General features: G+C 60.5%; 6 protein-coding genes across 6 annotated transcripts; 4 read left to right on the top strand and 2 right to left on the bottom strand.

The window, feature by feature from the left end:
- Positions 1–585: 585 nt before the first annotated feature.
- On the top strand, positions 586–897 carry PAN0_020d5886 (uncharacterized protein; the record flags this gene model as incomplete). The annotated part of the gene is made up of 1 exon (XM_014798580.1): positions 586–897. One exon carries the CDS (start codon positions 586–588, stop codon positions 895–897), a length of 312 nt encoding a protein of 103 aa, XP_014654066.1.
- A 1,225-nt stretch (positions 898–2,122) lies between these two features.
- PAN0_020d5885 (uncharacterized protein) lies at positions 2,123–3,247 on the top strand (the record flags this gene model as incomplete). Its single annotated transcript, XM_014798579.1, has 1 exon — positions 2,123–3,247. One exon carries the CDS (start codon positions 2,123–2,125, stop codon positions 3,245–3,247), a length of 1,125 nt encoding a protein of 374 aa, XP_014654065.1.
- Positions 3,248–3,756: 509 nt separating this feature from the next.
- On the bottom strand, positions 3,757–4,674 carry PAN0_020c5884 (DUF572-domain-containing protein; the record flags this gene model as incomplete). The annotated part of the gene is made up of 1 exon (XM_014798578.1): positions 3,757–4,674. The coding sequence occupies one exon, from the start codon at positions 4,672–4,674 to the stop codon at positions 3,757–3,759; it is 918 nt and encodes a 305-aa protein (XP_014654064.1).
- A 384-nt stretch (positions 4,675–5,058) lies between these two features.
- Positions 5,059–6,519, top strand: PAN0_020d5883 (uncharacterized protein; the record flags this gene model as incomplete). The annotated part of the gene is made up of 1 exon (XM_014798577.1): positions 5,059–6,519. One exon carries the CDS (start codon positions 5,059–5,061, stop codon positions 6,517–6,519), a length of 1,461 nt encoding a protein of 486 aa, XP_014654063.1.
- A 72-nt stretch (positions 6,520–6,591) lies between these two features.
- PAN0_020c5882 (DNA polymerase Delta, small subunit) lies at positions 6,592–8,176 on the bottom strand (the record flags this gene model as incomplete). Its single annotated transcript, XM_014798576.1, has 2 exons — positions 6,592–7,686; positions 7,769–8,176. 2 exons carry the CDS (start codon positions 8,174–8,176, stop codon positions 6,592–6,594), a joined length of 1,503 nt encoding a protein of 500 aa, XP_014654062.1.
- Positions 8,177–8,523: 347 nt separating this feature from the next.
- PAN0_020d5881 (uncharacterized protein) lies at positions 8,524–12,219 on the top strand (the record flags this gene model as incomplete). Its single annotated transcript, XM_014798575.1, has 1 exon — positions 8,524–12,219. The coding sequence occupies one exon, from the start codon at positions 8,524–8,526 to the stop codon at positions 12,217–12,219; it is 3,696 nt and encodes a 1,231-aa protein (XP_014654061.1).
- Positions 12,220–12,345: the final 126 nt, after the last annotated feature.

The raw sequence follows: 12,345 nt of genomic DNA, 5'->3' as shown, positions 1-12,345 counted from the left end.
TGACTCCGGCATCGCCTTGCAAGGTACAAGAGATGGCGTTGGGTACCAGATGGAGCAGCTACGGTGAAAGGTGGGCAATCGGGAGGGAGTCCCGATGGGTGTAGTTGTCGGCAGCCGGATCCAGTCGAGGGACGCGGAGAGATTTGAGAGACAGGGGAGGCCTTGCGCAGGATCGCTTGCGCGGCGGTCTGACCGGATTCGGCGCCGAAAATCACTGGCTGGCCACGGCGGTGAGCGCGATCCAAGCGGCTTTTGCACCGCGCAAACCACCTCGTCGTTCATCTTGATGCTCGCAAAAGCGCATCTCGCGTTGACAAGATGTCGACCTAAAAGTGTGAAGCTTGTTTCAACGTGGTGTGGTTGCGGGGTCGACTCAGGAACCGATACTGTAAGTGCACTCGTGGACGGCCCACAGGGATGGCATGCTAGGGCATCTGCGGCCAGGGAAAAGCTGCGAGCCTTGTGCAGGGAACAAGCGTAGAGTGGGTGCGCGGTAGAGTTGGGGGCAGTTGGATTTTGGCACTCCGCGCGCTCCAAGGGCGTCGCAATGCATGATGAGGCGAAATCCCAGGCTGCTGCACGCATATGCACGTCCACATGCGAGCTGCACTCGAGGAACCGGCTGATGGGAAAATCCCGTCTCAGCAGCAGCAGCAGCAGCAGCAGCAGCAGCAGCAGCAGCAGCAGCAGCAAGCAAGAGCCCTTTCTAAAAATTGTTCCGCCGCCACTTCACTGCCCGACGCAAAAAGGGCGTTGCTACAAACACTTAGGCGAGGGCGCAAGCCGCCTTTCACACCGCTGCTCATCGTCAAAGCCAAAAAGCCATCGTCGCTGCCAAAACCACCAGCCCTACTCTGCAACGCGGATCGAAAGAGGTCCGAGTGGATTAAAGTGTAAAATCTGTAGTGAGAAACAAGGGTTCGTGCGTTGGTGTATGGACAGGCTAGTGTCAAGTGTGCAGTGCAGTGCAGTGCAGTGCCGTGGTGGATGAAGTATCTCGCTATACGGTCTGCGCTGCAACCTCGGAATCCTTCTCTTGCAGCGACGGCAAGGGGGCGAGGAGGGGGGCCGACGTAACGGAGCAGTGGCTGTCGATCTATGCGAGCCAGGCGCAGTGGGATGCAGTTGGGTGGAAATTCGATTGGGCCTGCAGAGACGCGCAAAGGCCTCCTCGCTTAGCGCTTCCTTGGCCCAAACAGGCGATGCGTTAGGTCTCTGTCCAATTTTGACGCCCCGACCTCGAGTTTTGACTTGCGAGGGGAAAAAAAAAGTGCCGCTTCACGCCCCGCCAACCGTTTTTGCACCTCCGATCTTTGCACTCAGAGACAGGCGGGGTGCAGCAGAGCAATCGCGCAACAACTAATTCCCCGCCCTGAGCATCTCCGCACCCGCAACCGCACCCGCCGTCGATCCTTTGGGCCCCTCGCTCTGACGCAGCCGTTCACCCGCTTGCAGAGACAGAGACGACGAGGTCCCGACTCTTCACACTCTCGTATGAGGTTGCACATAGCCTGGTGCAGGCGCTGCCATGCGTCAACATTTGCGACCGGGTCTCGCCTGAGCTGCCCAAGCTGCATCCGCCCGTAGCCGCTCCGCACCGTTCGTCGGTTCTACTCTGCAGCCAATAGTTGCTACCCCGTAGAACCATCGACATGGATCCAAGCCAATCCTTTCCCCGCGCTGCCTGGCGCTGAGTGTGCAAATCCCTGCTACTGCCTCCCCTCGTCTCTGTGTGTGTGAGCCTGCTGAGCCTGCCTGATCCTGATCCCCCTCCTGCCGCCGCGATTCTGACTGTTCGACAGTCGCTCCCTCGCAGACCTAACCTTAACCCCTCAGCCATCCATCCATCCTTCACCCTTCATCATCCTCCCCCTCCGCGCCGACTCGACCTGCTTCGTCTCGACCCCTACACCCATCATCTCCATCCTTCTCGACAGCAGCAGGTCAATCCATCGAATCTCGGCGGCGTACGGACGTTCATCCATCCGGTATCGTCTTCCCTCGAGCTTGGGTCCATTGAGCAGCCACCAGCTTCGACACATCGGCACAAGGCCGTTGCTTGGTCTTTCTACCTTCCCCATTCGATCCATACACATTCCGGCTGCTCGCACGCATCGCAACCATGGGTCTTCCGCAGCGCCGCTCGCTCACCGTAGCTGAGCCCGCGCGCGGCTCGCTCCCCGGTGCACCGCACCCAAACGTGATGCTCGTCATCCGATTCCTCGTCACCGGCCTCGTCGCACTGCTCTCGCTCGCCACCGCCATCATCGCCATCCTCATCGTCGATTTCTACAACTCCAACGACCCCATCATCCGTCCGTCGTGGGGTTCGCTCATCTTCCTCATCATCCTCGGCCTCTTTACGCCCATCATCTACTTTGGCTACAACATCTTCCTGCCGCTCATGCCGTTCATCAACTACGGCGACTTCCTCTACTCGCTCTTTATGGTCAAGATCGAGCTGCTCCTCCAGTTTGCCATGTGCGTCCTCTGGGTGTCGGGCGCGCTGGCTTATGCCAACGATCTGCGTGGCCGCGAAAACTGCCAGTTCGACGGTTACTGGCACTACGAAAAGCCCGCCAACTTTAACCACGTCTGCGATCTCTTCGAGTACGCCACGGGCTTTGCGTATGCCACGTTCGGCGTGCAGGTCTTCCTCTTTGTCATCGAGCTGCTCTACGGCATGTACATCTTCCTGCTGCTCGATCAGGAGAGCCTCAACGAGCCTCACTTTGAGTGGGGTCGCAGGGCGTACAACTATGCGCAGCAGTCCAAGCAGCAGCAGCGACAGAATGCCATCGGTCGTTCGCCCGTTCGTGCCACGGCTGTAGGTGGTGCAGGCGGTGCGCCCGCTGCCTCCTACCGCGACACGGGCAGGAGGAGTCCCGGTTCTTCGGTCAGCTCGAGTGCAGGCGTGGGCAGCGCAGCCCAGGGCAGGAGAGGCGCGGCGTACAATGACCCCGACATGGAGTCCAGGGCCAGCGCACCCGTCTCGCTCGGAAGCCGCGGTCGTCGAGGCGTCGCATACGGCGGCATGGTCGACGAAGACGAGGAGAGCCAGATCGGCGGTAGGCCACTCTCGCAATCCTCGTCTCAGGGCGACGTGGGCGGTGGCCCCCTAGCCGCTGCAGCCGCCGCCGGTGGCAGGGCAAGCTCCAGGGGCGGCTCCAAGAGGGGATCCCGCCGAGGCCCGCTCTCCGACGAAGAAAGCGGCTGGCATCTGCGCGAAGAAGATTCGGAGCGATGAACCCTTGCATACCCTTCCACCCTTCATCCTCACTCGGGTACACTCGTTTCCTCCTTGCCGTTCGCCACCAAGATGCAGGACTACTGCGCCCCCCAAAATGGCGCACGTAAAGTCGCTCATCTTCTTCAACACTCTTTCTCTCTCTCTCTCTCTCTCATGGTCGCGGTTAATTCGCACTCTCACTCTCTCTATGTCTCCAGGCCTCCATGCTCAGCAACGCCCTCCCCAGCCATTTCGACTTCATGCACCCCGCAGCTCTTGTACCAGCTGCTTTCTCTCTCTCCCTCTTTCACCTTCTCCCGAGTTGTTCTGTCTTCCGAGCAATGAACGTTCTTTTTTTCCCTGCGTTTCCAAGCCGTGTGTCGATCGTAAGCAAGAATCAAAGGCCCGGTCGCTCCAAGTGGGATGCTGTGAGATGCGAAAAGTGCAGGCGTCGAGGTGGACGAGTTGCGAGGGATACAAGTACAGATGAGGCCGCGGCGATCGGCGACGGGTATATTGGGGGGATCCTACTTCTTCTTGCGCACGAGGCCGAATGCGTTGGGTGCGTTCTTCTTCTTCTTGGCCGCGGGTGCTGCGGATGCCGATGGTGTCGCTGACGCAGAGGAGGGTGTGGGCGCGGCGCTAGGTTGGGACGCCGCTTTGAGCGCCAGCAGCGTGTGCACGTCCGGCTCCGCCTCGTGGTCGTCGAGCAGCTTGCGCTTGACTGTCACGCCGCTGGCGCTGCCATTCGCAGACAAAGACGGACCGTCGAGCGCCTTGCCAAAGTACTTGCGAACGAGAGCTTCGTCCTCCTCCTCCGCCGCCTGCGCCTGCGCCTGCTCCTCGATGGCACTGGAGGACGCAACGCTTCCGCTCGGGCCGTTGAGCCTGTCGTGCAGCTTGGCTAGTACAGCATCCGCATCGACTCTTTCGAGCCTTGCATTGCGCGTGCGGATATCCTGCAGGGCATCCATGATCTCCATCTCGCGCCGCGAGTCGAGCGTGCGCTCCTCGAGCTGCTTCATCGGATCGCCCTCCATCTTCTCGAGCTTGCGCTCCAGCTTCTCTTCCTCCGTCAGCAGCTCGTCGCCCTCTTCAGCCCGATCGTCTTTCATGGGAACGACGTTGCGGCTCGCGCCATGCTCCGCCACATAGTCTGCGTTCTTCGGGTCGGTCTTGAATGTGATCTCGGCAGAGCAGCGCGTGCACTTGATGTAGAAGCGGAAGATCTTGATGCCGTAGTAGTCTTGTCCCACCACAAGCTCCTTGCGCGCGTTGAACTTGCGGCCCTTGTAGATGTACTCGGCGCACGAGTTGCAGCGCATCGAAAACGGCGCCATCAAACGCACCGTCTGCTGCTGCTCCTTGGGCTGTTTGCGCCGCGGGATCTTGGACGGATCGAAATCCGGCGGATAGTAGTGGTTCAAAGCCTTGCGGTCAGCCATATTGGGCAGCTGGCGGATGCACTGATGCGCACCAAGTCAGAGTTATTGGTGGCCGACCGGGAGATGGTGGGATCTAGTCAAGCATTGGCAAGCTTGGCGCAACGGGACAAGTCCAAAAAGGCTCAGTTTGGTTCGCTTTCTCCACTCAGATCGGGGTGCCGATGTCGGAAATCGAGCCGCCCAAGAAGCCAACCAGCCCTTCCGGACGACTCGATCGGGGTTGTCGGGTGTGGAGGAGCGGAGGCTCTAAAGCGTAATGTGCCGAGCTTTGTTCGACCTGCCTCCTCTCCATCACCAGAGAGACCTTCGCTCTCGAGCTCGAGAACGATCCAACCTAAGACCTTCGTCATGATCTCGACAGCGTAGGCGGTCAATCTGACAGCGATGGTACCTGCCCCGACAAGGACTGGCTCTGGGGTGGCCAAGCCGTCCAAGTCCGCCAAGGCCAAGCGAGCAGGTCACGGCGTCAATGATGGCGGCAATGCTGGCCGCGACGATCCGGCTACGCTCCGGCTTCGTACCTTAGCATCGTCGCTACCCAGCGAGCTCATCACATACATACTCGAGTTCGCGGCATCCACGGCGACCGAGAACACGAGCAAGCTGCACCTGTTGTGCCTCTCGCGCTACTACCACGATAGGCTCGCCCCGCTCATCTACGCCACTGTTGCGCTGTGCTCGTCCGCGACGATCCATGCATTCGCAGGCCTGGTCAACTCTGACACAAAAGTCGCTCGACATGTGCGCAGACTCTGGGTGGGACCGGACACATCGTCGTCGGACCTCATCACCGCCCTATCGCCACCGTCGTTTAATGAAGCGGCGTACATCACCGACATGCGCGAGCATGTGCACGCCTCGGTGCGTACGGTGCTGCGCTCATGCAGAAAGCTGCAGGACGTGGCGCTTGCCGGAGAGCTGCTCAGTCTGCACGCTGCGCACAAGTACGGCTCGGCGTGTCAGCCGGTCCGACTCACGAGCGTAAACCCGCACAGCTTCGTGGGTGGGTTCAGTGCACCCATCTTTAGGAAGGTGCGGGTGCTTCGAATCGTCGACACGAACCTGGCGTTCGAAGAAGCAGACGAGATCAGAACGCTCGCTGATCTGGAGTGGCTCATCTGGTCCGCGCCCAAGGACTACGGAGACATCACGAGGGACAGCAATGTCTTGCGCAGGCTGCTGCAAAGGCCGAGCAAGCACTTTGCCGAGCCGCAACTGCCACCCGATTCTGATGCGCTACCCACGCCGGCAGAGGAGGCTAGTGCTACTGGAGGCCTGGCTTCGACGGCTCCACCTGCTGCACGGGCACCTGCTGCCATCGAGGGACTCTGGAACGAGCTATCGGCGCTCGAGCTCAACGAAGGACTGGCGCCGGCGCGGCCTTCGAAGAACGACAAGTTTCGCAGGCTCACCATTCAGACGGCACACAACCGGTGCGACAGGTTCCGAACGCTTCTCGCTGACTCGTTCCCACTGTATCGACCGCCTGCTTCTTCTGCTGCAGACTCTTCGACCGCAGGCTTGCCATCAGTAAGGGACGAGACGGGAGGACTGGCTGGTGGTCTGGATGCGACATTCGAAGATCTGGAGCGCGAATGGGATCCGGTACTCAACATCCCCACGATCCATCCAACATCACTGAGCGGAGTCGTGCTTGACGAATGGGATGCCTTGCGCGACCTCATCAATAACGCTGGCGGACAGTACAGCGGAATGAGCATCTGGGACCAGGGCGATGCCGAGGTCACCGTCGATGCAGGCAACGCGCTCCGGAGACAGCGAAGGGTGTGGGAACAGATCAGCGACATCGGCCTACCCTCGACCACACGGTCGATAAAAGGCTGAATCCATCCTGAATTATAAAGTACCAAAAGGCATTGTTTGTCGCGATTGGATTGCATGTGCAGTGCGCGAGAGCTACAGTGGCACGTCGATGGTGACGAGTTTGGTGTCGAGCGAGGCGAGGTTGAGCAGCACCACCTGTCTGGTCCTTGCAAATTCGGGCACGAGCACCACCCTGCATCCTTGATGAGCCTTGGCATCGATGTCGGGGTCGAACGTGTACATGGCAGAGGCGTAGCTCGGTTGGTTGCCGACAAATAGCACGTCCGGACGATCCTTGAGCACGAACGGGTCGGTCGACTTGAATGGATAGCACCACAGCGTGTCGGGCGCGGTGGGTGCGAGGTGGCCCCACTCGAGCGTGCGCAGTGCCATGTCGATACGTGCCGAATCGGGCTCGTCGACGTACTTGAAGATGTCGTCGATGTTCTGACCAGAGGTGCCCAGCAGCTTGAGGTTGCCCAGCGACAGCCACGCCGGATTGGTGTGGCGGTGGAGCGAGTCGAAGCGGCCGGCGCGCGGGAGGAGCGCAAAGTGGATGGGCTGCTGCGGGATGGCCACCGACGCTGGATCGCGCTCGCCGGGCAACAGATGGACCGGCATGGCGGAACACAGGTCGGAGAGCAGCTGGTCGAGCGCCAGCGTTGGCGCCGACGAAAACGTCGGCTGCTCCTGCCCGTAGCGTTTGGGGCGATCTTCGTCCTCGGAGCGTGTGGGTGGCGCGAGCGAGTTGCCCGCAATGATGGCTGCGACCACGCATGAGCTCGACGCCCGATCTGCATCGTCTCCAAGCTCGCCAGTGAGGTACTCGACGAGAAGCTGCATGGCGAGCTCCGACTCGAGCGCCGACTCGCCGCCGATGGCCATGCCGCTCATGAGAACAACCCACTGATCGTCACCAGCGGCAGCTTTCTTGGTCGATATCGGAGCCGCTGGTGGAGGCACGGGAAGGGACGCAAAGACGGCATCGACTACGTCGAAATCGCCGGTGCGCGTCTCGGTGCCTAGCACAGCGGCGACAACCCCTGTGATGAGCATGGAGCGAAGCGGACCGCCGCTTCGGATAGCATCGCCGACGAGCTTTACGCGTCCACTCTGGTCCTCGATGAGCAGCTCGTCCTTGTCATAGTCGACGTACTTGGCACGCACTGGTTGTGGAGCGAGCCATTGCTGTGGATGCACAGGAAGATGAGGGCGTTCGTGATCAGCGTGCGAATCTGTGAACAGTACTCCTGCGAAGAAAGCAACTTACCTCGCGCGTGAGGTCTTCGAGGACGTCGGGCTTGAGTGGCATAGCGCAGTATACATTACCGACGACATAGCAGATGTCGCCATGGCGCACGTCGAGGATTCGATCGACCAACTTGGGCGGATCCTGCATCCTGAGTCGTGGCGATGAGGGCCCCGCGTCGGATGGGTCGAGCTGAGACGATGGCTGAGACTGCGACTGGGAGAAGGTCTCGAAGTTGTCGACCCAACGCGCCTTTGCACGCGGCAAGATGCGCTTCTTGAGGTACGCTAGACGGTAGTCGTACAGTTGGGCGTACTGCTTGCTGTACGAGCGCGAGCCTAAAGGGACGACAAAGGTCTTGGCGAGCTCGTCGGCACCTGCCGCATCGCTGGGTGAAGCGATCATATCGCGCTGTATTGTTGTCGGCATGGCGGCGGTGGTTCTCGTGGATGAGGATGAGGGCAAAGTGAAGAGAAAGAGCAAGTCTCTCAGCCTGACGGGAAGCCTGTGCTTTCGCCCTCGCGCCGACTCTTTCCAACGGCCTCGACGCGTCAGAAAGTCGGGCGCGTAAATCGCCGTCCCCGCTGGTTTGGCGAAATCGGAGACCAACACCAGCTTCGACCCTTGCTTTTCGGCAAGTCCGAGTCCCGTCACGTCCAACGCCACTTTTCGCACATACTCTCCTTCCACGATCACAAGCTCGGCATCACAACATCACAAGACCATGCGGCTGAGCGCATAAGCTCCATCGCATCGATCGGATCAGCCGCGCAGCCATGTCGTTTGAGCCGCTCTACACGCTGGAGGTGCCGCCACTCCCTGCACTCGAACTCTCAGCTGCGCGCCTCGAGAACCAGCTGGTGTCGTCGGTCTTTCTCAGCTTGCCTTCCGCAGCAAATCGCTTCGAAGCTGCCGACGACCAGCAGCGATTCGAATCGCTGAGCATTCACAACGCCCCAGCCGGCATCGATCCGGTGCTCAACAAGTTCATCAGTCGCGCATCAGAACCAGCACCAGCACAGTCCCATGAAGTCGACGCGACCGCCTCATCCTCCGCTGCCCAGCGCGAGTTCGACGGACAGCTCGATCTAGACTCGCCAGGTCCATCGCGATATCGCTTGCGCAGAAGCGCCTCCACCTCTAGCTTGAGCTCACTCGCTTCGTCCGTCTGGGATGAATCACCTCGCGCTCCTGCCGATCGTGCCTTTGTTCGATATCGGGGCTCCCCGCCTCAGCCTCGCCTGCTCGACCTTGCCACGCGCGAAACGACCCTCTCGGCTCCTTCAGAACTTCTAGAGGCGATCCATGAGGCAAGACATGGCGACGAGAACGCGAGCGCACTGCCGACGCAGCACCTCGCGCCCGTGCATCCTATCTACGATGTGGTCCGCTCCCTCACTCTCACAGCCACTACAGGCACCTCATCCGAGCACTTCCAGTGGGATGCAGATTCGGCCTCGTTCCTATGGGCAGCGACCGTCGAACATCGTAGACAGGCTCGTCAATTGCGAAGGCTGGTCAAAGAGCAAGCGGCCATGCGCGCATCGCTCGAGGCCTCGGCAGACGACCGGGACGAAACAGATCCCGCGGTACCTCCAAGCATGATGCAGGCTTGGATAGGCTCGGAACGCATCATGGGCTGGAGCGAACATGCTTCCGACAGCGTCGTGCGTCCTTTCCTCGAAATCGGTGCGCTCCTACGCCGCATCGACGATCGTGTCTTGACGATCCATCGCACGGCTGCTACTCTCTGCAACGAGGCGCCCGCACTTGCCGCCGCACTGGACACTGTCATCGCGTGGCTCAAAGATGAGCTCGCCTCTCATACTGCCGCCATCACCGATCGTATCGAGGGCCATGGAGCTGCATCTTGTGCTGTGCTCAATGCACATGCAGAGCTCCAGCCCTGCTCTGCACTGCTCAAGGCGCTTGGCGACCTTTTGTCATGCGGGCAGCCACGGCTTCCACCCTTCCGTCCAATGGCCTGGCTCGCATCTACACATGCAACGCTGTCGCACCTGCATGCCCATCTCTCGGCTTCGCTTGCGTCCGGTGCCCCCGCCTTGTGCTCGGCAGTGCTGACCTACCTGCTCGATCGCGCCAGCCTCACGTGGCGACAGCAAATCGCGCGATGGGTAGGCTATCCCGGCTTCGAGTCTGACAGGACGGGCGAGCTCGACGACCGACCTGCCGCACACAAAGCTGGATCCGATGCTAATGGCACTCACATATCGTACCCTTGGAGCGGTGCCGTGGTCGATTGGTCGCTAGACGAGAGAGGCGAGGAGGACATCGGATACACCCTCAAACCATCGGCAGTTCCTAGCTTCCTCCCTTTCCGCCACGCCAGGACTTTTCTCGAGGCAGGTCGAGCACTCAGGCTTCTCAAGAAAGCCGCACCCAACGACCACCCGCTCGTGTCGCAATGGTCCATCGGGGTGGATGCTGGTGCACACAAGACGCCCTTGTCCTTGCCGACGTGGCACTGGTCACCGTCCGAAAGTCCAAGGCAGCTCGAGGCTGTGGAGGAGCGCATCACTCAATTCAAGCGCGAAATCGCTCGCTGGCGTCGCCACAAACGTGCAGCCGGCAGCACGGCTCCTGCATCGGCGGCAGCATCACCTTTTGCATTAGACGCTCATTTGCCTCAACTGCATCCTGAGGGTACTGCCGAGATAGTGCACGGAAGCATAGCTCCTCAAGACGCGAGGGATGTTTACTCGAGCGAAGACTACTTTGCACGCATGTCGCAGCTCTTTTCCGCTCTCCCTGGCGTCCTAGAACCAACCGCCGCAGGAAAGTCTTCGCTGGACGCAGAGCAGCAGCAGCAAGACAACGAAGCGGATGAAGACGAAGTCGACGAGCAAACCCGCCTGCTTCTCTACCTCGCCGAAGCTGCCTGTCCTCCGTCTCAGAGCCAGTCCATCTCGCACGTGTCGTTCGATCGAGCAACGCAGGGCTGTCTGGTGGCGCCGTTCGAGAGCTGGGCGCGGCTGATCAACATGTCTCTCATCAGCGTCTTCTTCCAGGACCTTGGGCTCGGCACATACCTCGAGACGTGCAAGCAGTTCCTTCTGCTCGGCAATGCGCTCTTCGAGCGGCAGGTGATCTCGAGCCTGTTCGATGTCGATCAGGTCAGCGTGTTGGATGAGGCCGAGGCCAAGTCAGCTCGCGGACGCGCAGTCGTTGCCATGAACAGGCGCTTGACTGCTGAAGGTGTCTGGCCCCCCAACGACAGCCTGCTGTCATCGGCGCTCAATACGGCCGTCATTGAGACGGTATCGAGCATGCGTCAGGCGCATCAAGATCGGCTGACCAGGTCGCACCGGCACGCGGGAACGGAGGATGCTATTTCACTTGCGTTCAAGGATCTCGACGAGCGGCTGTCGTTCGCCGTGGTCGAGCCGCGATCCGCTGCCTCCTCAAGCGGCGGACAGAAGTCGGGCAAGAACGCACCAACGTGGTCGGATCCCAGCTCGATCGATGCACTCGACTGGCTCACATTGTCCTTCCACCCGCCGCCGCTCATTTCACCGCTGCTGACGCAGCTGGCCCAGTCTCGGTATCAGCGTCTGTGGAACCTGCTGCTGCGCATCAAGAGGTGCAAGGTGGCCATGCGCACAGCATGGCAGTGCACCTTCAAGTCGACCAGTGCAGCGTTCACATTTGACTTCCGGACGCGCTCGCTCATGCAGCAGTTCCGATGGGAGCTCAATCATTTCCTCGACACGTACGGCTCGTTTGTCAACGAGATTGGCATCGAGATGCACTGGAACGGCTTTATGCAGCGGCTCGACAGGGTGCGCGTCGAAGTGTCGGATGAACTTGCCTCGCGTCGCACGTCTGCGGCGAGGACCGGCGACGGACACGGCGAGAGCGACGAGGATCTGGACGACGAGGCGCTCGAGGAGGAGGAAAAAGCAGCGCTGATGACGTCGAGCCTCGAGCTCAAGGACGTCTTCTCGCTGGCGCGGTATCACGAGCGTGTGCTTGACCGCATGCTGTCGACGTGCTTCCTGAAGTCTAAGCAGCGCGGCGTGCTGCGTGTGGTGCACGACCTGCTGCAGACGGTGCTCGACTTTGCACAGCTGTGCGTCGACTTCCACACGCCCGCTTCGCCCTCGGTCGAGACGCCGACGTTTGACGACTTCCATCGGCTGCATGTCTACTTCCGCAAGCGCATCGACACGTTGGTGCATGCGCTGGCGATGCTCAAGGACCGTCGGCCGTCCAACTTGCATCCTGAATCTCATGCAGATGAGGCGGCGAGTGGACGGGATCTGGCTAAGAGACGGCAGGACGTCGAAAGCGAAAAGGCGCGTCTGGCATTCGACGAGCTCGAGGACCTGAGGCGGCTCGACGTGGATGCAGCGGGCAGAAGCACGCAAGGCATCGACGGCGATGGCGCCTCGAGCGTCGAAGTGCTTTTGTGCCGACTCAACGCGAGCGGCTTCTACGCCGAGCTGGACTAGCATTCTCACCATCCAAGCCGAATCTCAACTCCTCACTCGGATCCAGCTCAATACTCTGCCATCGGGGCGCTCTTGTTGACGACTGATCACGAGGCTGACTTGCTGCGAGAAGGGTACAGAGCGGGA

This window comes from Moesziomyces antarcticus (assembly GCF_000747765.1).
Source record: "Moesziomyces antarcticus DNA, scaffold: scaffold_v10020, strain JCM 10317, whole genome shotgun sequence".
Lineage (NCBI taxonomy): Eukaryota > Fungi > Basidiomycota > Ustilaginomycetes > Ustilaginales > Ustilaginaceae > Moesziomyces > Moesziomyces antarcticus.
This window is presented reverse-complemented; position numbering and strand designations above follow the sequence as displayed.